The 25,726-nt window shown below is 33.7% G+C and overlaps 2 protein-coding genes across 3 annotated transcripts; one reads left to right on the forward strand and one right to left on the reverse strand.

Annotated features, from left to right (window-relative positions):
- The first annotated feature begins 14,145 nt into the window (after positions 1–14,145).
- Positions 14,146–15,495, forward strand: LOC145334337 (uncharacterized). Its single transcript, XM_080179768.1, has 2 exons — positions 14,146–14,267; positions 14,501–15,495. The coding sequence occupies exons 1-2, from the start codon at positions 14,172–14,174 to the stop codon at positions 15,311–15,313; spliced, it is 909 nt and encodes a 302-aa protein (XP_080035894.1). The 5' UTR covers positions 14,146–14,171; the 3' UTR covers positions 15,314–15,495.
- Positions 15,496–15,909: 414 nt separating this feature from the next.
- LOC145333931 (ras-related and estrogen-regulated growth inhibitor) lies at positions 15,910–25,384 on the reverse strand. Of its 2 annotated transcripts, none has more exons than XM_080179187.1 (12): positions 25,335–25,384; positions 24,681–24,766; positions 24,072–24,155; positions 23,241–23,304; positions 22,391–22,457; positions 21,745–21,822; positions 20,950–20,991; positions 20,406–20,432; positions 19,607–19,679; positions 18,322–18,389; positions 17,267–17,359; positions 15,910–17,112 (listed from the first exon to the last, which is right to left on the reverse strand). In XM_080179187.1, exons 2-12 carry the CDS (start codon positions 24,703–24,705, stop codon positions 17,053–17,055), a joined length of 681 nt encoding a protein of 226 aa, XP_080035313.1. In that variant the 5' UTR covers positions 24,706–24,766; positions 25,335–25,384; the 3' UTR covers positions 15,910–17,052. The 2 variants fall into 2 exon arrangements, with proteins under 2 accessions (XP_080035313.1, XP_080035311.1); XM_080179185.1 differs by having other exon boundaries at positions 17,267–17,355; positions 18,318–18,389.
- Between the last annotated feature and the right edge of the window lie 342 nt (positions 25,385–25,726).

Below are 25,726 nucleotides of genomic sequence, written 5' to 3' on the forward strand. Positions count from 1 at the left end.
CTAGTAAAATATCAGATGATTATTTGCATCATACCGTTTCTCTTTTTTTTTTTGTAAAATCATTTTTAAAAATGATACCCAAAAAACGAAATCATTGTACGTGTATTCATTTATTTCAACTCGATCTACATGTATCAGAAGAAAAAACTATTCTTTAATTCATGTTTAAAAAATTTTTGCTTTTCTTTTTCTCTCAGGTTAAAGATATTGTAGCACTTTCAAAAGTTTGTTATTTTTACCAATTTTAAGTTAAGGGTCAATTTGCAAGAATGATTATATAACAAGATATTGGGGGGATAATTAATCACAAAAACAATTTATTTCACATTTACTATTCACTAAAATATTATTTTAATGATTATGATACAAAGTAGTAGGGATTTTTTGTCTGAAGCTTTAGATCTAGGAAATTGCTGGCCCAAATTGGTTGTGCTTTTTAAGTATGCTACCAGGGGCGTACAAGCTTTTTATAAAAATTTTTTTTGTTAGAGATTTTCTATTTTGGGGGGGGGTATTTACCCCCCAAAATTGTTTGGGGGGGGGGTAAATATCCCCTCCTAAATGGTTGGGGGTGCCTACGGCACCCTTAGGGTAGGGGTAAATTTTAAATGGGGCGGGGGGGTAATCGCCCCATTACCCCCCCCCCCCTTGGACGCCTATGTATGCTACATAAACATATTTAAGTGGTTTTAAGCTTTAATCTTTTCTAATGTCTAGGGACGAAGCAACAAGAAATCCTATAATATAGATTTGTAATTTGTTGTTGTCTTTAGCAAAAGATCTCAGAAACTGCTGTTTCGTATGTGATGTACTTTTCCAGGAAGATCAGTAAATGTATTGGGTGGTTTTAGACTATTTTCCTAACCTACCCTTCCTTCTCTAGAGGATAAGGGCGAAGCAACTAGAAGTAAAAACTATGATTTAGAAAAATAGTTTTTGATTTATAAAATTTTGAGCCTAAAATATATTTTTTGTTTTGTTTTTTGCCATATTCTGTTTCTAGTTATTTTTTCTTTTTCACAGTTTTTATAGTAGCAAAGCTATTCTATAATTTACTCTGTCTGTCCGTCAGTCAGTCCGTCCGTAACGCTATAGGAGCAATCCGATTTTCTCAATTGCTATTTATGAAAGGGAGCTGAAAATTTTCAGCGATTATTCCCTGTACAAATGAGCATGTAGTTTATAATTTCCTTTGTCTGTCGGTATTTCTATCATGCTTCAATAGACATATATGAACAGAGTAAAGTGCCTCCAAAAAAATGACGTCATACATAATACAAAGTAGCTTGATGTCCGTCTGTCTGTCTGTCCGTCCGTTAAGATCTCGGTAACCACTGAACCGATTGGATTCTACTCTTCAGGGAATATATTTACTGGTTCTGTGTTTTTTCCCCCCATTTTTGTTTTTAGGCAGTTAATTTAAAACTTATGATTGCAGCACCAGAGGTACTTAATTTTTTTTATTACCTCTTTGGGCAAAGTCCCTAGAGGCTAGGTGCGAAGCTGCTTGTACAATACAAAGTACCAATAATAGGCCAGTATAAATTGTAATTGACCAATGGTAAAATTTATACTGGCCTATTATTTACTTGAATTGTAGTACGTCATTTTTTGGCGGCTCTGAACGCTGTTTTATTATACTTATTTTGTATAAGATTTTGTGATTTTTTTATGACAACTAAAAATCTGCTCTTTAACCAACATTGTCATTAATTTCTTTTGTGCTTCGCTACTAATGGATATTGTATTCCTTGATTTAAGAATCTCAAGACTCAGAGTACAGGGGTTGTTTGAAAAAATAGAGTATACTTATATAACACAAACAAGTAAAATTTATGCACGAGTAGAACACAATTTGATAGCCAGATAAATTGTATACAACATTTTTTTGAAATAAAACATTTTAAACTAAAATCGGATGGACAACCATATCTACACTATTCTAATCTAAAATCTGATCAGGACCAATTAGGAAGCTACCATGAGATTTTGATAAAAAATCTATATGTTTAAGAAATTAAACATTAACAAAAAAAGTGTTAAGGTCTGACATGAAATCATACTGTCAAACATTTTTATGATATGCCACATGACTCTATTTCTATAATAATGCTCATAACATTAAGTTGTTACAATAACAGCATGAACAAGATACTCAAACAAAACATCAGACCTACGGAAAAAGCAAATTCAAGAATAGCAATTCTCTTATAACTCGTCTCAGATATAAATCTGTTTTTTAAACGATTCAAATTTTAGATAAAAACTTAAGCTTTTAATATTAAGAGCTAATTTTAAATTTTAAATATTTCTATAATATTAAACATTTAGTTTAAAATTTACAGTTCAAAGGCTTAAATACTTTAATAGTGGGCGATGTTTCCGATAATTGAAAATATTTCCCCGCTCCTAATTTTCAATTATTTTAAGATAAGGTGTGGATTTTATTATTTATTTTGGGTCAGCTGAATTTGAGTTGAAAAATTAAAATTTTGAATGTATAATGTATAAACTGTTTACATATTCAAATTTGGACATTTTTTTTAATTTGAAGTTTTATAGCTAGTAGTAAAAATTTAGATAGGATGAGGAAACACCGAGGAAACTGTGTACACAATCGGCAACTCAAATTCAACTGACCACAATTTGCTAACCTGATTTGTAGGTTAAAATAGGAGTGTCCAAACTTTTCCACCAATAATTTCAATCCAGAGAAGGGAAAACTTTGTTTTACATAATTCGGGATATAAATCAATTCATCGTCCATTATCTTATCCCTTAACATTTCTGCTTGAAACAAAGAAAGAGTGTCAAATTTGATGAAAAACTGCTTGATACAGGATAATGTTTATGGATTTTTTTAGGACTTGATCACAGAGTTGCTTCGCTTATTACATTATACTTTGTTGTCCCAAGAATCAATATACCAAAAATCAGATCACAAAAAAATTAGTTGTTAAAAAAGTAAAAAAAATCAACATGTTTAAAATGGACGTACGGACATTTTGGTCATGATTATAAAGTTGGTACGCTTTCTAAATCGTACCTAACTACTAAAGGAATCACCATGCAAAATTTGAAATCGATAGGACAATTCTAACATGCCAAAATTAACAAAAAAGCTATCCGTTACGGACGTACGGACGGACCGACCCTAATTATAGAAAAGCTTCGATTTAAAAAGGACAATTTAATATATTATAAATCCTGTTAAAAAATGACTGCAATAAGACTGCATAACTTTCTTAATCCATAAGTACGCTATCGAAAAATTATTTCTTACCAATTATAAACCTTATGGGACTCATTTGAGCTTACTGATATTAAAAACAAATATTTTTTTTTATAGAATATTTGTCCGTGGCTGTAAGAAGATAATTTAAAATTTTAGAAGCATAAATATTAATATCAGGCTGTGCCATCTCTGGACATTTCTTATCTTGTCACGTTTCAGTGACAGGGATTTGTATACACATCCGCTAGTTGTCTGGGAGCTGACGGAATTGACTATTGACTTTAAGAGCGTGGTGAGTCCTCTCTACGTCACCTTTGATCATACTCTGCATTCTAAATTGTAATGTAACGCCCTAAATCGCCTAGGATATCAGCACCCATTAGACAACCAACCCTTTGATTGCACGACCTTTGTCTGAGAAGTCCTAACTTGACATTGTAATGAGTTGCGCCTGTTTTGGGCCAAGGCATTCTAACTATTTATGTCGCGCATCTGACATAGCAACATTAGAAAACATTTTTAACGTCTTTAGTTATGACGCGGTGTCGGACCGAGATTCGAACCTATAACCATCCTGAACCATGGTCGCGAGTTGACTTAAGTTCTTACTTATTCTATTTATGTTATGCGCATGTAATTAGGACTTTCAGACAAGGTTGACTCAATCAAAGGTTCTAGTATTTGTCTATAATTCCTGATTTACTGACCCACAGACTTTCCCACTCGTTATAGATAGCCTAAAACCTATCAAGGACAAACCCTAATCTTCCTTTGAAAAAGTGGCATTATTAGTACGTTTTACATAGTACACAACTTATTCATAAATATATTTCATGGATTTCTTTGTCTAAATTCTTTAAGCGCCCTTTTTTTTAGATGTTAGTCTATTCTATAATTAATTTTCTCTGTCCGTTCCTAATGCTAGGGGGGAATGTGGTTTTCTCAGCATCTATTCAAGATAAATGGGTGAATTTTTAATAGAGATTCCTTATACAAATAAGCAAAATTTATTTAATTTACTTGATCCGTTGGTCTGTCAGAAATCCTACAAAATATAAAACTAAAAATTCTTGTATAATGTGATTTACTCTTGATTTAAATATCACCTTGTTAATATTTCCAACTCTGATTTTTTATGTTTTGCTACTTATTGATAGTGTTTTCCTTGTTTTTTTGTTTTATTTCAAAATACTGCGCTAGTGATAAAGCTGAATGTCCTTGTTGTCTTGTTATGGCCAGCTGACCTTTACTGAAATAAATAACTCTTATTCATCTTATTTTTATCATCATACGAAGATTTCACTATTTTATACAACTGGCGACTACGCCTCTAGAGGCCTGGTGCTTGTCGACCCTCCCAAACTTTCAATTCTAAATTTAAAAAGAAAGTAAAAAACAATAATGGGGGTTATTTTTCTAGACCGCCTTTTCTTGGGAGGGAGATGGTACTCTCCCCAAAATAGTAATAGACCTTCCCAGGACCTTGGGAAGCGTTATTTTTATATTTGGGAGAAAAAAACTTAAATCTGATTATACAATCATAATAATCTTAAACATTAAACTAGCTGACCGTACGCCATATGACCAGTGCCGAATGAATGGACCAACTCTAACTGAAGATAAGCTTTAAAAAGACATAATAGTAAAGTACTTGTGTATTAATATTGCTCTTTTTTGTTGCTTGCAATTAAAATTATGCTGCAAATTTCCATAGAAAACGGATGCATGATGACACATATTCTGTTCTAGGGATTAAATGTATAAAAATGTTTCATCCTAATCTAAAAGTTTTTATTACTCATAGGAAAAAAATTGGGCTGAGCAGCTGCAGCCTTCTGCTTATAAATATTCAATGAAAGACCAATTGACCGATTGACCGACTTTAACTTTAACTTAATGCCTTAATCAAAACTTTTTAAATTTATTTAATGACATATACAGGCTGATACAAACAAATTTTAACAGGCATAATTGTAAAAGGTTGATTTCCCTGAGGCTTACAGACGGCTGCCGAGCCTTTGTTATATCCTTCTATTCCTGAGTAAAGAACTTTATTTCAAGACATTATGACTAGGACAAGGACAAAATTGTTCATAGAAAAGTAGATAATAATTATTCAAATGAAAACAAGGATGAGAAATCAGATTTAATATTCCGAAGCTTGCAAAAAAAGGGTTTATGATTCACGCAAAAATGTCCTAAGTATTACAAAACAGCCTGTTCCCAATGTCGTTATGTAGAACAGACTAAGTAATTTATAGAGTAAATGACCATGTATTAGGGGAATATTCTCTAGAAATTTCATAATTCTGTTTAAATAGCAGCAGAAAGAATAAAAGTTATAGAATAGCTCCTTATAGATTTCATTGTAAACCTGTTAAGATCTCGCTACCCACAGAAACAATTAAGTTCAATTTCATTGATGCTAAATGAAATAGTTTTAGGCTCTTTTATGTTTAGATTTAAGGCAGGAGGTAGTTAAGGTTATTTCTTGCCCCTCCCCACCCTTTAGAATACCTTGCCCCTCTATGCCAGGGGCGCAGCCGCTAGTTGTATTATTTATGAACATCTTAATAATATTTTTAGAAATCCCTATGATTCATCTGTGAAAATTGTTTCACAAATGATAATTACCAAAGTGTGGTTTATGAAAGTGTGCAAAAAAAATGCTGACGGCTAGATAGCCGCCAAAAAGGCGCTATAAAAATATAATAAAAACAATTAAAGCAACTGTAAAAGACTACAGTAATATCTAATACAGAGTTTAAAGAATTTGATAATATTTATTTTTAGTCATGAATTATATAACTATGAAATTTTTAAATAACGTAAAGTCGAGTATTTGTAAGAGAATACCACTTTTTGATATGTCGATAATATGTCAGCCACGGTCTCTTTTTTATAATACTTTATATTACCTCGTCAATTACCTCATACGGGCGGAGATGCTGTCCATGACATTGACACGCCATAGCCCAACAACCCAGGATAACCAAGGGGAGCCAAATTTCTCCTTTTCTGTCCAAACACCCGGGGTATTAGGTTAAGTAACACCCATCAGACAACCAACCCATTGATTGCACGACCTTTGTCTAAGAAGTCCTGACTGTGCATGGTAGTGAAATGCGCCTATTTTGGGCCAAGGCATTCCCCCTACTCTAACTATTAATGTCGCGCACCTGACATAGTAGCAGTAGGAACCATTGTTAACGTCTTTAGTTTGACGCCTTGTTAAAACTTTATATTTTCGACATAAACCATTATTATTGTATGACAAACAGGGATCTTAAGGGATAAGACAACTGCCGAGAAATTTATGAATATCCAAATGTAGGGGGAGAAAGTCACTCAAAAATCATAAACATGAGGAAGATGAGAGGAGAAGTGGGAAAGAAAACCCCTAAATAAGAGATGGATAATCCCTTATTTTATGACGTCACGTGGCTGATTTTTAAGTGACTTTCTACCCCTACTATACCCAATTATGATATTATAAAATTATCCTTTTTGTAAATAAAATTATTGCAATTAAAAAAATTTGGATAATGCTAGCGTAAACCAATCAATCAAGATTTGCGAAAAGAACCCAAAGTATTTAAATCCACGTTTAAAAGAACATATTCATCAAAGTTTGGGTACCACTATAATTTACAGGGGAATTTATGAAATAACTTCGCTTCCTATAACTTGAATAAAGAAAGTCAGAGATCTAAAGGGATAAGCCAATGGCCGATAAATTGAGTACATCCCCAATGATGATACACAAAATTACCCCTTCTGTATATTACAGTTAGTGTTAAACGTTGGGACTTTAAATGAACCAACAAATAAAACTCAAAAAAAGTCCCCAAAGTTGTTGAGCCAACGAATAAGAAAACGTTATTATAAAACTTTATGGACTAGCGCAATGATCGATCCAATGTCCCCTCCCTCCCTGAAAGAAAGTAGGCTAAGAAATTTTGGGCGGATTTTTTATGAATAGACAAATTAAACCATTTCTAGCACTTTAAAAGATCATTTAAACCGTTTCACAATCAAATAAATGCACCAGTGTGATAGATTTATTACACTAGATGGTCAATCAGACAAAATAACAGATCTATAGTATAGATGTATATACAGACAACTACCTCCCTTCATTTTTCAAAGACCTCTTTCGCCTGCTTCTAAATTATTTTCTGCTACTTGGCTGTGATAAGCGACACCATTGGTTGATTTTCAATGACCTAATAAAAAGGTTGCATAAGGTTGATGCGATAGGGAGAGACAGTTGTTTAACCCTTTCTCCCTCTAGTGTTCTACTCTAATGACAAAATAAATTGTTATAGCAGACGAAAATCAATGCTTATATTTAGTCACAAAACCCATAGTTCGGGCAATATCTTTTATCCAAGCAAAGCTTTATCTTAAGAAATTCAACTATATTTGGCTAACTTTTTATATGAAAAAAATTCTTGGATATTTCTAACAAATTATGTGGCCGAAATGTTCCTACTAGTTTTGCTTTTGGTTCAATTAAGGGATAGAACATCTAAACTTTGTATATTTATTGTACCACTTGAATTGTAATGAAATTAGTTCAGGGAAACAGAGAAAGGACAATGGGAGTAACTGGACTGGACAAAGTTTTTAAAAAATCAGCCATGAGACGTCATAAAAATGAGGGAGATCAGAGGAAAAATAGGAAAAAAAACCCCTAAAAAAGAGATGGATAATCCCTCACTTTTATGACGTCATGTGGCTGATTTTTGAGACACTTTGTCCAGTTACACAATGGAAAGTAAATCATTCTTTCCTTTTTACTCCAAATCTCTGTAAGGGTATATTGAGTAATCCGTCATTGTCAACTCCCTCCCTAAATTTAAAAAAAACAGGGATTTTAAGTGATAAGACAATGGACGATAAACCAATATTCATCCCCAATGATGATACATAAAATTACCCCATTTGTATAACAAAATTATTGGATGAAAAGTTTGGACACTAACAAAACCAAATTCAATAGGGTGAGGCGGGACTTTTAGAAGTTTGTCATAATTGGACTCAAAGAAATTACCGACTTTTACCCCACGGTGGGGCTAATCCGGTAACGTCTTTTCAACCTAAAAAAATCGATAAAAAACGGCCAAACGGCCAGTCAAACATAATTAATAAGTATAGGTTATAGGGAATAACCACAAAAAATTTCATAAGGATCGGACTATTCTTTCTATGTCAAAAATCATTTTTTTTAAAAGACGAGAAATTTCGATTTTTTTCTCACAAAATTTATTTTTTTTTATAAAAAAAACCTTGTTCTATTCACTTTTTGGCCTAATTCTTAAAAAGCCCATATTGAATTTTAGTTTTTACCTAAGAAAACCTGAAAATTGATCTTAAAAATCGAATTTGAATTTTTTTTCGACATTACCGAAAATAGACCTGCGCGAATTTTGGTCATTTTTGAAAAAAGTATTAACTCTACATTTAAGCTCTCAACGGATTTGGAACGAGCAGGCAATTCTTAGTTCAAAAGGTTTTTACGGATCAGTTCTAGGTCTTACAAATTTTTGTGTAGGTCGATCATTACACACCTAGGTGAAAAATTTTTTGAAAAAAAATTTTTTCGTCCGACTTTGAGACCCAAAAAGTACCCTTAAAATTTCACACAAAATTTTCATTTTATACTTTTTTTGTAGACAATTTAATATGGAACAAATTTGCTCTTATGTTTTTTTTTGTAATTTGAAAGGAATATGAAGATAAAGTTCATTTTATGAAGGTGGGTAAAAAATTACCGGTTTAGCCCCTTACCGGTTAATGCCCCGCTTGACCCTAAAAGTTTTAGCTAACGAATAAGATAATTTGGTTAAAAAACTTTGGGTACCAGTGTATTTTACTGTTCAATGTGACTTTCCACCCTCCTAAATAATTTTTACATCTAATTTAATCCTTATCGTTTCTTATGGGGTGCAGTTTTAAATGATGGTGGGGGAGGGGGAGTAAGGGGGGTCTACTACACTCCTACGCATTCTAAAGGTTGGCAAATCTTCATTATTAAATTATTGGAAAATTTATGTTGGATTTAGCGAAGAATCTAAAAGTTTTAAATGTGAATAATGTAGTCAGAAACTTTTAAAACCTTTTAAAATATCAATGCCAATTTTACACAATATTATAAAATTTATAAACTTTCATTTATACTTACAATTGTATACAGATTTACTGTTCTTTAAACATCTAATGTAATGGAAATCATTTTACTTGTTTTTTATTTGTTCTGAATTTTTAAGATATTCACAATTGTTTAGATTCAAATATCTATGAAATTATATCGAATTATTTTGATAAAACATTTTTTTCTTGTTTAACTTTAAAATGTCAAGATTTAATATGAAAAAGGCAAAGAACATATGAGAAAATTTTGCGGTATTTCTTTTGAAAAAAGGATAAGAAGTTCCATAAAAGCATAGCAATAAAAATTTAAATTGACATGATTATTGGGTATATTTACAAAAAAAAAACTTAAAAAACAACGTCCCTAGATTTTTAGCAAGGTTATTCAATCAGTCCTTCGATTGCACAAACCTTGTTATGAAGTCTTAACTAAGCTTAAACTAACTTTCAGTATTCTTACTATTAAAGTTCAACGCTTTTCATTGTTGCTACATTAGTAACTTGCGGATACACCCCTAGAGGCCACAAGCGGAACTTGAGGTGGAGGGAAGTATGGGCATAAACAAAGCACCCTTCTAAAAACTAGCTACCCTACCATGTTAAACGGTTCCATCGGGATACCTCCCACTGAATTCCTTCCACGGGATTCCTCCCAAACGGGATACCTCCCACACGGAATTCCTCCCAAACGGGATACCTCCCACACGGGATTCCTCCCACTGGATTCCTCCCACGGGATTCCTCCCAAACGGGATACCTCCCACACGGGATTCCTCCCACTGAATTCCTCCCAAGGGATTCCTCCCAAACGGGATACCTCCCACACGGGATCCCTTCCACGGGATTCCTCCCAAACGGGATATTTCCCATGTTATTCCTTTACAAAATGTCTAAAAAATCAGCCATCTGACGTCATAAAAATAAGGGATTATCAATCTCTTTTTTAGGGGTTTTCTTTCCCACTTCTTCTCTTATCTCCCTCATGTTTATGACGTCACATGGCTGATTTTTTTTGTAAAGTTACATGTTAAATTTTACGATAATAATGTTCAAGGAGGAGCTTTGGAGGAGCTGACTACTCTATATAAAAAATATATTGTTTTCAACAGCTTCATAGCTATCATTTATATAAACAAGGATGACAACATCCATAAAAGTAAAGCTTTAAAAACAGACGGTAGGAGAAACATTTATTGATTCTTTAAGAGAAAATAAGCAGAATATAGAATTATACGTGTAAAAATGTATATGTAAAATGTTGTAAAATTACTTACAAACAGAATACTGTTTTATGCCTTTATTATAGACATTTCTTGTTGTCCATAGGTATAAATTATACACAAAAAAAGAAGAATATGATAATTTTATCTTTTAGAAATTTGTTTTTAATGAACTAACGGACTTTCTGGTAACAATTATTCCTAGCTGTTACAGGAATCATTATGCCAAGGCAAAGCATTGGAAACAAAAAAAAACATATCAGAAATATCGAAGCTACTATTGAATGTAATTGACTTTGTTTTTTGATATTCATAAATTATATTTTTTATCAAACTTTATTATAATATTGTGAACGATGTAAAATCGTGATAAACCACTGATTACTTGGACAATGAATAAGGATTGTTAAATTAATCTACAAACCTTTCAACCCTTAACATTATCAGCACTTTCAATAAGAAAAATCATTTAACATCAATAATCATTTTTAGTTGATTTGTAGCAAATTGCTCTATAAAATATTGCTTGATTTTTACATCAAAATAAAAATGTAGTCATTATGTCAATAGATTATTGTTATTTCGATAATATGTCAACAATGTTTTGGAATACTGATTCTTATGACAACAAAGTACAATATTATGAGCGTAGCATCTCTATAATCAATTCCTAATTATGTAAGTATGTCCTTAAACATTATCCAGTATTTAATCAGCTTTTCAACAAATTTACTTACAATTTTGTTCCGACTTTTATAACCTTATATTCTGATCATTCAGTTCTGACACTCTACAAGTGTTAATGTTTGTTTGTCCTACCTTTTCAGAGCTTCGCTTTTATAGATGTTGTCATCCTTGTTTTTTTCTTTAGGTTCCATTGCCCTCTCAATGAATGATCATATTTAAATTTTATTCATCCTTTTATAAAAGTAACAGGGTGTCTTTTTGCCTGTCTGTTATTTTTCTAAGTATCTTACTAACCACTGATTCACCTTTTTATTTTCTATCACCAAAATAAAAAAAATGAAGGGCCACTTCCCACCTACCACCCCACCTTAAGTTCTCCTAGAGGTCTCTAGTGGCGTAGCCAATAATCAAGATAAAAAGGAATATGTAACTTTTAGGCTATCCTAAAGAAACTTTATAGAATTGAGGCCATTATCTGTTGTCCATTTACGATGTACTATTTTTGTCAGAACCAGGATGTGTTTTAATTCAAACGTTTTGGCTTGTCCTGATTAAAAAAAAAAAAGTTCATATATTTCCAAAGGAAGTGTCTTTGACATTAATAAAAAGAATGAAAAGTAATATTGTAACTGGACAAATATCTCAAAAATCAGCCATGTGACGTCATTAAAATGAGTGAGATGAGAGGAGAAGTGGGAAAGAAAAAACCTAAAAAAGAAATGGATAATTACTCATTTTAATGACGTCACATGGCTGATTTTTGAGACACTTTGTCCAGTTATGCAATATTCAGTAGCGAAGCTATTCTGTAATTATTGTCTGTATGTACCAGTACCTTTTTAACTACATTCATTTGTTTCATAATTTTTTTTCAAGTACTGTTCTTTGAAGGAATTTAAATCTTAAGCTATTTCTATATTATCATTTAGATTTTGAAAACCTAAAAATGCGTAACTAATTTTTAAAAAAGGATATTAAACTTAAAACTAGATTATGTAAAATCTTAAGTAGATTTATTAAGCTAAACATTTCAATTAGAATGGCTCGGGTTTATACCCCTAAAGCGTGCTAAAACGTCCCCTTTGTTAAAAAAAGAAAGAAAATAAGGGTATCGAAGAATTATAGAAGATGCTTTGCGTTTTAAAAAGCCAGTATACATTCATTAGGAAAAATTCTGCTCTTTTGATTTTAATCTATGAACTCATAGAATCCGGGAAGTAAAGAAAGTTAGGAGAGAGGGAGAAAGAGAGAGAGAGTGTGGGTTAGAGAGATAGAGAGAGAGAGAGAGGGAGATAAAAAGAGAGAGAAATCTTGGCTTAAAAAGTCACATTGTGCCTCGGGGCAATTTTCTTTAAAACTTTCTATAGAGACAGGGAAATTTATTCTGAAAAATTACTAAATACAGTTTTTAAAAGCAAAACGTTTTCTACAATGATTAGAATAACCCACTCCATCTCTTTGTGTGTATGTAATGTATCTTTTAAGTTTTAAATATCTCTGTTATTTATGGAATATTAAGATTTAATTTATTATATTATAAAGTATGCTATAGAGTCATACAACAATTTGTAACTTGATGTTAAAGGTTTAAATAATATTAAGTAATATTTTCTATAAATGATTTATTACATATCAAACGGTTTTAGTGCCATTTTCTCTTGATTAGATGTGAACTTTTTCTTATTATTTATTTGATTTAAAAATTCCTTTTTTATTATTGCTGATGCTAGTAAAAGTGGCGGCACAGATTATGAGGTCAAAAAAATTAACCAATGAGAGGCCAGTATACACTGTAATTGACCAATGGTAAAATTTATAGTGGCCTCTCGTTGGTTAATTTTATTGACGTCATAATTTGTGCCGCCACTTTTACTACCTTCTTTATTGCTTATTTTATGTATTTACCTATTTACTTTACTAATGGTCCTTTTTTTAAGAGGGGGCGTGGAGGGGGGATATTTTTGAGGAATATTACAAAGAAGCCTGAAAAAATAGCCTAAAACCTTACCAAGCAAAAATAAAGCTATTGAAAAAACTAACATTTCTCTTGATTTTCACTTTAATCTTTTTTTTTGTATTGATTTTTAATGAAACATATCTGTATTTTGTCTATAAGTATACACACTGAAAAGAAACTACCACCCTCCTCCCCCCCGCCCTTTTATCTTAGTCTTATGTAAAAATCATCAATGAAATTCATGTAAAGCTGTAAAAAAAATGACGTCTAAAGTAGCTATATATTATGTGAGGATCCATTAGGATCTTTTAAACGGCTGTTAAACAGATACACACATCTTCAGTTTTCAGACTATGTACATTTTTCTAGGTTTTGAAAACAATTAATATCAGATGTATTAGAATCAGTTCTCATCAGCCATACTGAAAAACCATGCATAGCTTCAAATTACAGACAATTTTCCAAGAGTTTTGAAATAAAATCATAATATTCATACCTGTTTTAGCAATTAAGGCTTTTGGCCACAAAGGATTAACAAAACTGTTTTTCATTTAAATATCCACGGAAAGCTGTCTATAATACGATCCTATAAATAACTCTTTTTTGAAAAACAAGAATAATTTTTTAAATAAATTTTGTAATTTGCTATGGCTAATTTTTTTTATAAAATATACCTACACATAGTACTCTACGCACATGTATAAAAAAGGGCGTGTGTTGTAGCGATCATTTTTTGATAATGGTACCCTCCTAAAAAAGAGGCATTAAGGGGGGATGAGGGGGGGGGGGGCTAGAGGTGTGGAAAAAGCCCACAGAGTGGAGAGGAGGGTGTTCTTCAAGGGGCCACTGTCAGGGTGGTGGTTGTCATGGGGTCAGAAAGAAGACTCTCTGTGTGTGTGTGTGTGTGTGTGTGTGTATGACGCGGCTTGGTGGTATAAAAGGACTTGTCAGCCATGGTTGTGGTACATTCCTCTTTGGACAGTCAAACAAAACTCATCACAAAATGAAGATGGTAAGCATATTCACTTCATTTTCATATATTAAACACTGGCTTTCACTACTTTAAAGTTTTTTTTCTACTTATATGTTATACAATGTCTTATTCTTTGTCTAGCTGCGCACTTTCAATTCCCCTTTATATGAGGATTTGTTCTTTAACTTATGAAAACAACTGCACTTGTTGATTTTTAAGTATAGCTATGGTTCTTATTATTGATATAATTTAATATTTCCTTCTAATTTCAGCTCGTAGTTCTCGCTCTGAGTGCCTTTGTGGCAGCCGAGCCTGAAGCCGATCCCGCTCTTCTCTACACCTCCGCCTATGGTGCCTACCCCTACGCCGCTCACGCCGGTGTGTACGGCTACCCCTATGGCGCCCCCGTCGCCTACGGAGCCCCCCTGACCTACACCAACGTTGCCGCCGTCAAGACCGTTGAGCCCGTTGAGGTTAAGGAAGCCGAGCCCGCCGTTGTCGCCACCTACAACGCTGTCAACCCCGTTGTGTACAGCGCTGCTGTCCACCACGCCGTCGCCGCTCCCGTTGCCTACACCACCGCCGTCCACCACGCCGTTGCTGCTCCCGCCGTCACCTATGCCGCCGCTCCTGTCGTCGCTGCCCCCGTTGCCAGCCACACCATCACCAACTACAACAACCCCGAGCAGTACACCGCCACCTCCAACGGTGTTTTCGGTCCCAGCTACATCGCCAAGAACGGTCCCGTTGAGCACATCGTGAAGCGTGAGGCTGATGCCGAGGCCGACCCCGCCCTCATCTACTCCGCTGCTTATGGCGCTTACCCCTATGCCCATGCCTATGGTGCCTACCCCTATGCCGCCTATGCCCACCACGCTGTTGCCGCCCCTGTCACCTATGCTGCCCACCACGCCGTTGCCGCCCCCGCCGTCACCTATGCTGCCAACCACGCCGTTGTTGCCGCTCCCGCCGTCGGTCTTGTCAAGACCCCTGACCACGCTGTTGCCTACACCGCCTATGGCGTGACCCACTCCTCCAACGTTGGTGTCTGCACCAACGTCGCTGGTGTCCAGGTTCCCTGCTAATCAGCTGGTTTCTTGTTCTACCTACCAAAATGTTAAAAGTCACCATCCAACACAATGTATACATACAGCCAGTAATTTTATAATTTATTCTTTCCGCAGCTACCTGAACCCTCAGTAATAGTTTGTTTCAAGTCCAAAAAGAGAAATGATCAAATGATAAATAAAAAATTTAAAAATTTGAATACACTTGTTTTTTTTTTATTACCAATTAGATAATTATTGATTTGTTATCATGAATAACATCTAGAGGATACAGCTTAGTTTCATATCAGAGCCAAATCTTGCTTAGGTGAGCATGAAAACGTCAACAGGTAACCAGCCTTTTGATTGCAGACCGTTGTCTAAAAGTCCTAACTGCTTTGTAACTGTTTTTGCCGAAGGCAACCCCCCTCCCCCCCCTTTACTCTATCTATGTCACACATCTGACATGGCAGCATTAATCGAGCCTAATCGACATAGAATTCATCATATAAGCATTTATACAGTGTCAATAGGTAAAAATCCTTACTAGATTATACCTTATAATTACAGAAATAATCATACAATTTACCAACTTTAAGGTTTTAAAACCTTACATTAAAAAAATATATCAAAAATCATTGATAAAAATTTATTTTTGAAAAAATAACTATAAAACAAATTTACCACAAAAAGTTAAAATTTTATAGAATGTAATTTTTAAAGGAATAATTCTATGAATGAGATTTTATTATTTAGTATTTGAAAAAAAAACAAGGATGACAACAAGTAGCGAAACACAAAAAATCACGAAACCTTTATAACGTATATTTATGTTTTAGATATTTATATTTTTTAGTATGACTGACAGACCGACGGACAAAGTACTGAATTATATTAGATTCAATTTGGTTTGGGGAATCTTCACAAAAAGTCGGTCGTCTATCTTGAATAGCAGCTGAGAAAATCACATTTCAATGACCGACTTACTGACAGACGGACAAACTAAGTGAATCATAAAGTAGCTTCGCTTTTCAAAAAGCTGCGTTTACAAAATATTTGATTTCTATTTATAAATATTTTTTAATTAACATGTTAGAAACCTATTATTTGAAAACATTTACGTTTATAAAAGTAACAGGATGTTTGTCTGTCTATGTGTAGCTTAATATCTCGCCAACTGCTTGGTTCTCATTTACAGTAAAGCTCATAAGTTGATAAATATCTTTGGGAGAAATCACCACTAGAAAAAAACGCCCTTCCCAAGCAAAATTTATTTTACCACTTCTTTGAAAACTAAAATTTAAAGCACTTAGCATAGGGTCGACTGACTTTAATATTGCGACGTTTTTTTGTTTGTTCAATTAACAGTGCAGCTCTCTATGATTGTATCAGTGTGTCTGTATATCAATTCATATCATAGAACGATTCCTTTATTAGCTACTAGCGGCTACGCCCATAGAGGCCTCTAGTGGCACTTTAAATGTTTTTGTTTGTTAAAGTCTCTACGTTACTTCTTTATGTACCTCTTTTTGTTTCGTTGAAGTCTCCCATAAATTTTAAAAATTTTCGATTTTTTGTCATTTCTCTTGGGAGGGTGGTTGTATCCTCCCCCAAAATAGTTATAAACCTTCCCCAGAACCCATGAGAATCTACCCTGTTAAGGAGAACCCGATCGGTTAAGCGGTTAGCGAGATCCTTCGGTACAGACACACAGACAAACATTCTGTTACTTTAGTATAAGGATGTAGAATATTTTTACAAATAAGCTTTCAGTAATGTTATTGAAATTTTGCCAGGCTGCTATCAGATTTTCCACGGTGATACACTCTGTTACCACTCTGAAAATAAAGTTAAGTTTAAGTAGTGCTGCTATAACAACATAACTAGATTTTAGCTACTCTATAATTCACTTAATGTCTGTACGTCAGTCCCTAATAATTTACAGTCTAATGTCCCCCCCCTCCCACCCTGACAAAACAATTATATATTGACCTTAGTGCCGAGGACCCTGTCAAGAAGGGAAGTTTTGTTCTTTCTTCTTGTCGCATTCACTTCACGAAATAGTTCATGGAAGGCATCGGCTACCTAAATTTAACTAAGGATGACAAAATCCATAAAAGCGAAGCTCTGAAATGGTAGGAAAAACGAACATTAACACTTCTGAATAATCAGAATATAAATGTATAAAAGTCAAAATTACAAATAAATTTGTTGAAAAACTGCTTAAATACAGGATAATGTTAAGGATTTACACACATTTTTAGGATTTGATTATAGAGATGCTACGCTTAAAGCATTACCCTTTGTTGTCCTAGGAATCAGTATTTCATAAATCAGATCAATCGGATAATTTCACATATAAAGAAGTTAAAAATCAACGTGTTTAAAATGGACGTACGGACATTCTGGTAACGAATAAAGAATATCTTTACTTTCTAAACTGTACCTATCTGTTATTGAAATCATCATACAAAGTTTGAAATCGATAGGACAATTCTAATATGTCAAAATTAACCAAAATGGACCGACCGTAATTATAGAAAAGCTTCGCTTTTAAAAATCAAACAAAAAATTTAATTATATCTAGAGTCTGAACAAAATTTTAAGATACGCGATTCTTAATTTTATTACTTGATTATAGAGATGCTTCGCCTAATCGGCATAAGAATCAATAATGCGAAAATAAATGTTAAAATGGACATACTGACTTTCTGGTTGTAATTATAACGTTGCTGCAGTTTCCTAATTGGACCTAAATGTTACAGGACTCATAATGCAATTTTTTAAATCGAAATGACTATTTTAACTGTCAGAGATATTTCATAAATAACAGCCATGTATACATTCATATTATTCTTTGTTGTAACAATTACAACAAAATAAGCGAAAAAATAGGTGGGGGGAAATTAAACTATTAATATATTAGTACCTAACGTTATATGTAAACTTCCCTTAATAGTTGGATTAAACGCTTATGGAACTCTTGATTGGTTGATACTAGCAGTGTCCAATCTTTTCCACCAATGATTTTAATTTAAAGAACTAACCTCTGTTACTTGATCGGCTGCAGCCACCTCGAAAAAGTTGCAGTCATAATCTTTTGATAAAATTTCACCTAAAATAGATTTTATTCTTTTTTTTTATTTTGATTAAAAGAGAGATTATTTGGCTCCTATACAAGATAGAACTCTGAAATTGATATGACAGTTTTTCATGTATCTTTTTGTTCTTTGGTACTTATGGTATGTCCTTATTAATCATTTTCGCTGTGAGTCGAATGACATACAGACTTTATTTACAGAGCAGAAATTTATTTAAAAGGTTGCGTGATTTTTATTATTTAAATTTTTTTTTGAAAATCACCTGAACGAGAGAATAATAGCCTTATATAAAAAGTAACAGGATGATTATCTGTCTGTGTGTCTGTATCCATTTACTATTTTGGAGAAAGGGTACCTTAACCCTCCCAGGAGAAATCGTCCCTGTAAAAAATACTCCCCCCCCCACACCAGGGGCGTCCAAGCTTCTTTTTTATTTAGGGGGGGGGGGGGGTTAAACATATTTTCAGGGGTGGGTAATTTGTTTATATGGGGGGGGGGGGGTAAAATTTTTTTACCCACCCAAAATTACCCACCTCGGGGGCAAAATTTGTTGGCAGCAAAATTTAGTTTGTTAGGGATTATTCATTTTGGGGAGGGGTATTTACCCTACCAAAATTGTTTTTTTTTTTGGGGGGGGGTTAAATACCCCCTCCTAAATTTACCCCTCCAAGGTAGGGGTAAATTTTAAATAGGGGGGAGGGGGTTAAAATGAAAAAATATTCGTTTGGGGGGGTAATCCCCACTTCACCCCCCCTTGGACGTCCTTGCCCCACACCAAAAACATTTTCTTTTCAAACTATAAGATGTAAAGTAGAATGATGGTATTTCTGTGCATTAATTGAAATACATAGAATTTACATGGATGTTTTGACAGAGGAAAAATTGTCGTCAATTGTCGTCAATTTAGGTTGCTAACATGGAAATCCTTTATTAATCAGTTCGTTAATCCAGTAGGAGGGGAGGGGATGAGGTATCGTTATTTTAGCCCGCTGCGAGTTTTACTTTCACGAGAGAACAAAAAAATCTGGCGCAACATCCAAGTAATAATACATCCATAGGTATAAAATCTATAGTATAGATGTATATACAGACAACTACCTCCCTTCCTTTTTCAAAGACCTCTTTCGTCTGCTTCTAAATTATATTCTGCTACTTGACTGTGTTAATATAGGCGACACCATTGGTTGATTTTCAATGACCCAATAAAAAGGTTGTATTTTATGATTTTTACCTTCTTCCGAAGAAACTTGTCTCAAGTGTACCATGTCTCCTTTATTTCCAAGTATTACCATTGGCATATCTTTCTAAATATCACAATGGCGATTAGGTATAATGAAACATTATAGCATATGTGTCTAATAAGATCTTGTAAGCAGCTAAACGAAACTTTCCATAATTTTCAGGAAAGTTTAATATTGGCTCTAGAGTCAGGATATATTTTAGAAAAGTTTTGGTTGCTGTGTTTAGAGCCCTAAGAAAATAGGGATAGATGTCACAGCTTTTGGCCTACCTATTCTATTCATAGTAGAGGGAAAGAGAAAGGGAAGGAGGGAAGAACCCCCCTAGAAAAGAGATTGGGTATAAGGTATTTTCTGACGTCTATAGAGTAGGTTGGCCTAAAGCAGTGTAATCTATTTTGCTAGTGCACTATCGACACAGCAACAATTTTTGTTGTTAATTTCCACTTAGTATTATTTCTTTAATACAATATGCTTTAATTTTGAGACTTAATTTATGGGATGATACGTTATTTCTTGTCGTCCTATGAATCGCCATATTAAAGCAGGAAGGCTGTTTATTACACTAGTCTCAAAATTTTATTATAAAGTTTTCTTTTCCGTTGGCTCGACAACTTTGGGGGCTTTTATTGAATTTTGATTGGTTTGTTCATTAAGTTGAGTGACAAAACGTTTAAACCACTATCTATAGAAGGGGTAATTTTGTGTATCATTGGAGATATACACCAGTTTATCGGCCATTGTCTTATCACTTTAGATCTTTGGTATTTAATAAAAAAAGGATAAACTTACATCTTTACTGTGAGATCCTTTCACTTCCTAAAAGAAAAGAATAGCTAGACAGTTTTCCGCGAATATTAAAATAAAAAATCAAAAAGATTAAAACTAGTTTGGTTAGTCTCGAGGGGTCGAAGGCCTGGGCTAATGAAACTGGTATTAATTTTATGATTTTTATTTCAAAAATACTTGGAAAATTGTAAAATTAATTTTTTCAAGTTTTCAAAAATCTCAGATAATTTAGATTGGTTGAACATATGAACATAAATTCATAGCGTGCAAAATAAGTCTATAATCAAGAACATCTAATCTTCGAAAATATTATAATTCGGAAAAAAATCACACAAGCTATACGTGAATTTCAGCTGCCGATGTGGGGCAACACATTGATGACCTTTTATCTGTCCCCCAATTACCTTATTAGATTTATTTCGCTTGTTAGCTATACCTTGTTTCTGACTACACTCACCCTCCCCATCGCAAGCATTTTTATAATACCCTTTTACACATTAATAACCTCTCCAAGAAGAAGTATTTTGTTATTATTGATTGTTTTTACCTGTATATGATTAAAGACTTGTTTGAGATATGTAAAAGACGACCTATCAAATCAATTCTCATTTTGTTTATCAAAATCAGGGAAAAGTTGATGTGATTCTGACAAACTAGATATACCCCCAGCTAACTTCCAAAGGTGATTTTTTTTTGTAAAATTGATTGTTACAATAGCTAGGCCTGGATAGTTTAATGGGAGATAAATAAACCTTAAAATTGATACATTTTCCATCATTAATTTTTATAATGGTTTCTTAGTTTGTTGCTAAAGACCTTTAAAGCGTTAGTCTCCAAAATGTCTTATTAATTTTTAATTTTAAAAACTGCTATTCACAGTGTCACAGTGTCGCGTCAAGGGGGGGGGGGGTGGAGGTTAATCCACCCACATTTAGGCGAATTTAAGGTCCACTATGATACAAGGGTTCACTTAACTTTATAGAGCAGTTGGGGATGTTGAAGTCTAAAGAGTCACATCCTCCTTAAAAATAATGTATCTGTGAAAAAGTAACTTTACAAAGTGTCTCAAAAATCAGCCATGTGACGTTATAAAAATGAGGAAGAGGAGAGGAGAATTGGGAAAGAAGGCCCCTAAAAAAGAGATGGATTACCCCTCATTTATATGACGTCACATGGCTGATATTTAATACATTTTGTAAAGTTACAGAAAAAAATGCGAAACCATGGCAAAACATTGTAAACGCCACTGTTTATAAGTATTAATATTCCGACAATCTTTAAGAAGTCAGTGGACGTTTAAGAGGTCATTAACAGCATCAGGTGTTTGAAATGAGAATTGATTCCTGTCTGTAATGCTGTAGACAAGGACCAGTCCGTCCGCCCAGGTTAACAGATCTGCGGACGGCAGGTCATGAGTTGTCTAAACATTAAATATATAAATATAGATGTATAACAAGACAACTACCTGGATTCCCCTGTTTGGGACCCTTTACATCTGCTAGCAGATTATTTTCTGCACTTTTGTAGGGACTTGGCTGTGTTTATATTCCCAACGACATTGGTTGATTTTCAAAGACTCAATTGAAAGTCGGCACCGAATCCTCGTTGTAGGAACATACGATTTTTTAACGCCTCCCCCCTCTAGTGGTATGCTCTAATGTCTAACCAGTAAACATAAATACAGATATATGTAGAATTTTGGAGGGTGTCTACAATATTATGTTATGTACTCTTCTGCTTTTTGCATGTATGAAACCTAGGGTTTGGCAGCAGCCAGGAAGTCATAACCTCACCAAAATATGGCAATCTATCGTTTTGAAATAATTTTAAAGTATCCAAAAATGTTTAAACTTAAGGCTTTGTCACTGCTGACGCGCGGCTGCCTAGCTCTGATGAAACCCTTACATACAATTTCAATGGAATCATTTATAACCAGATCCAGCATAAATAAAACTGATTAGTGGCCATGATGAAAAAAAATGTCTTACCTTGGTACATGTATCACAAATTTCAAAAATAACCGGATCACCATCCACCATTATTTCATGTTTATACCTGAGCAAAAATATATTTTTACTGGCTTAACTTTTTTTAAAGGAAAATATTATTTGTCCAAGGGCGGTTTTTTTTATGAGGATATATGTGCCCTCCCCAAAAATAGTTATAATTTTCCCTACACCTATGAGAAGATTCAATGTATCAGAGAACCATATCGGTTCAGCGGTTAGTGAGCTGCAGAAAAGCAGAAAAATATTCTGTTATTTCTAAAATATTTAAAAAAGATAATGTTTAAGGGATCTTAATGGATAAGACAATGGACAATAAATTAATTTTTTAAAAGTTGTACCACTGGGTTAGCTTATAACTTTGGACACTGCTAGTTTGATCAAAATAATCAGTATTTAAGTATATAAATCTTTTTTAGTTAACAAATAAGAATTTAAGAAAGTCTATTTTTAAAAAATTAGTAGTCAGTATAATATATAGTCCTATAATGTCCGCAGCCAATATCAGAGGCGGGGGGATGTGCATCCGTCCCATAGCTAACCACATCTTTCCCGCTTGACAAGGGTCTCCCCATTGATGCACCCCTCTATTAAAGCCAATAGTTAAAAAGCTTCACCCCCTTAAATTTAAGGAGAATTGGAAAAATATTTGCCAACCAATTCATGGATACTTTTTTTAATTTTGAGTGACTGTGTTGAATTGATACCTAGGATAGCGAAACCTCCCTTCTTAACACTAAATAAATTGTCTCAAATACAACCCCCTCGATTTTGGTTAAAGAGGGTGGAAAATATCGTAAGGTGGGTTATGAAACGTGTTATAAATGGTTACCTGGAATCGGATTGATGATCATATTCTCCAATATATCTCTTTGTAAGAAATCTCACTGTTAATGCTAAAAGAAAAAATTCTATCAAGAAAAAAAATATGCTTTGGTTCCTTCCACGTATAACAATCATGATTGTTATGGATTAGGTTAGGTTAAGTTTATTGTGGTATTGCAATTATGAAACCAACAAAGATTAAGTACATATAATAACCTTAGGAAGGCTGTACCGGGTTTTATGCTGTTTAAGATTTAGATTTTAGGAGTCTTGGTTTGGTTTAGGCTAGTTTCAGCCCTTCCTAACCTCATCAAATCAGATCCCCTAGATACTAGGAGCGAAACCGTTATTATAAATTAATCAGGGACACGGGAATGATATTCTGCCAAACAATTGTCATGGAAAATTTCCCCACAACCCCTTCCCCTTTTCCTCCCATTCTTACCCACCCCTCATCAGTTAAATAAAACACTTATAAAGTTTTGTGATTTTTTGCAGATAACTTAAAAAAGTTTCTTGATATTTGTAGAATTTATTGTTAGAAAATCTACCCCTGTAAATGACTAATTATACTGCAAGGAAATAGTATAAAATAAAAGGTGTCTATTTCCCCCCCCCCCAAAAAAAAATGCTTAGATGCCATCGCCCACAACTAAAACACACAAAAAAGATTTATTATTAGTTGGATCTTACACCAGATTATCATGAACTCTAATAGAGTGAAACTTGTAGCTGGAAAAATTTTCCCCATCCACCCCTTTTAACCCATCCCCTACCCTTCTACTGGATGAACAAACTGACCAATAAATGATAAGCAACTTAAATTGAAGATAAATACCTGTTTTTCCAACACCTGGAGCCCCAAGGACAACAATTTTGACCTCAGATAAAGACGACTTTTTTCTTCTCACCTGTCTAATACCTAAAATTAAAAAAAAATTCATCCAAAAGTTCATTATATTATTTGAAAGGACAATGTAAATCAGCGGCGTGCACTTGATTTGAACCGGATACACCCCCTTGGCTGTTTTAGGGAGGGGGGTTGTAGAGTAGATTAGGGGGTGGTCACCTAGAGGCTAACCTGTGTACAGTCTATACAAAGTAAAAGCTGAATAGATGTACAAATACTAAAGTGATAGAGTAGCTGCACTAAAAAATATTTTGAAGATTTTAAAAATTGATAAAATGACAAACAAAATATTTAGTAATTTCCTTTAAATATACCTATGAATCACGGAACCCCAACAGTCTTAATTTTTAACTTAATAAAACCAGTTTTCACACATGCAGGACCATATTCCTATATGGCTATCTGTTCCTGTCTTAACATTACCTAACCATAAGAAACCTTTGAAGAAAAGACCTTTATTTAGTTTTTTTGTGTGGTCTACTTAAAGTTAAAAGGAAATTACTAAATATTTCAGTTTTGAAAGATAATAATCTTTACCTTTTATTCCAGAGTTTGAACTCATTTTTAAATTTTCTTTTCTTTTTATTTTTTTTCAAAGATTTATTGTTTTATCCGTCACTATATCCTATTTCATAGATTAATGCTAAAATAAATCTGTTTGAAAAAAATATGGATTAGTTTGTTTAAACTAGTATTGTCCAACCTTTAAGCAAGGAAATTAATCTAGAATTTGGTTAATCATTATTTGGTTTGTATTATCATTTTATCTCCATTCAGCTTCAGCGGCGTGTAGGCCTCAGGGAAATCAACCTTTTACAATTCTAAAACTCAGCTGGAAATCTAAACCTGACTAAAAAATAGCAATTTCCCTTTTTAAAAAAAAATTCAAAGCATCCAAACGGGAACAGATCTATAATATAGATGTATATACAGACAACTACCTCCCTTACTTTTTCAATGACCTCTTTCGTCTGCTTCTAAATTATTTTCTGCTACTTGGCTGTGTTAATATAAGCGATTTTCAAGTTGATTTTAAATGACCCAATAGAAAGGTTGCACAAGGTTTATGTGATGGGGAGGTAAAGTTTTTAACCCTCTAATCAAACGGGTTTAAATTTGAGGTTTAATTTCAGCTGCCGCACAGCTGCCGCACAGCTGCCGAGCTGCAGTATTGTATTAATCTATAATTGTTCCTGAATCACAATCTAAATCTTTGTTAGAAAACTTCTGGACACACCTAGAAGCCTTGCGGGGTTTTAATAGGTTCTTCTCAATTTATTTTATATTTTGTTAGCTTCTATTTGCTACTTTAGATCTTAAGAAAGTAAAAAATATGTCGAAATCATATGTTTTAAAAAATATGTTTACATTGCTATTTTACAGTGTTTAGTAGCAAATATACTCTATATTTTACTTTGTCTGTTTGTCTGTCCGTCTGTCAGTAACGCTGTAAGGGAAATGTGTTTTCTCGGCTGCTTTTCAAGATAGACGACTATTTTTTAATAGTGAAGAATAAGCTAATAAGCATCCTATACTTGTTCCGTGAATGTATCAGTCATTCTAGTTATTAAACTTACAAAAAC

Source organism: Acartia tonsa, chromosome 12 (assembly GCF_053477335.1).
Source record: "Acartia tonsa isolate MP-2025a chromosome 12, ASM5347733v1, whole genome shotgun sequence".
In the NCBI taxonomy this organism is placed as follows: Eukaryota; Metazoa; Arthropoda; class Copepoda; order Calanoida; family Acartiidae; genus Acartia; species Acartia tonsa.

Bases quoted from the DNA above. Each gene is read 5' to 3' on its own strand.
- LOC145333931 (XM_080179187.1), bottom strand. From the start codon at position 24,705: ATGAGTTCAAACTCTGGAATAAAAG. The intron at 22,458-23,240 runs GTAACCATTTAT...ATTTTTGCTCAG, and splicing joins GATCATCAATCCGATTCCAG to GTATAAACATGAAATAATGG. The intron at 20,433-20,949 runs GTAAAAACAATC...CTTTTCTTTTAG, and splicing joins AAGTCTTTAATCATATACAG to GAAGTGAAAGGATCTCACAG.
- LOC145334337 (XM_080179768.1), top strand. From the start codon at position 14,172: ATGACGCGGCTTGGTGGTATAAAAGGACTTGTCAGCCATGGTTGTGGT. The intron at 14,268-14,500 runs GTAAGCATATTC...TTCTAATTTCAG, and splicing joins CTCATCACAAAATGAAGATG to CTCGTAGTTCTCGCTCTGAG.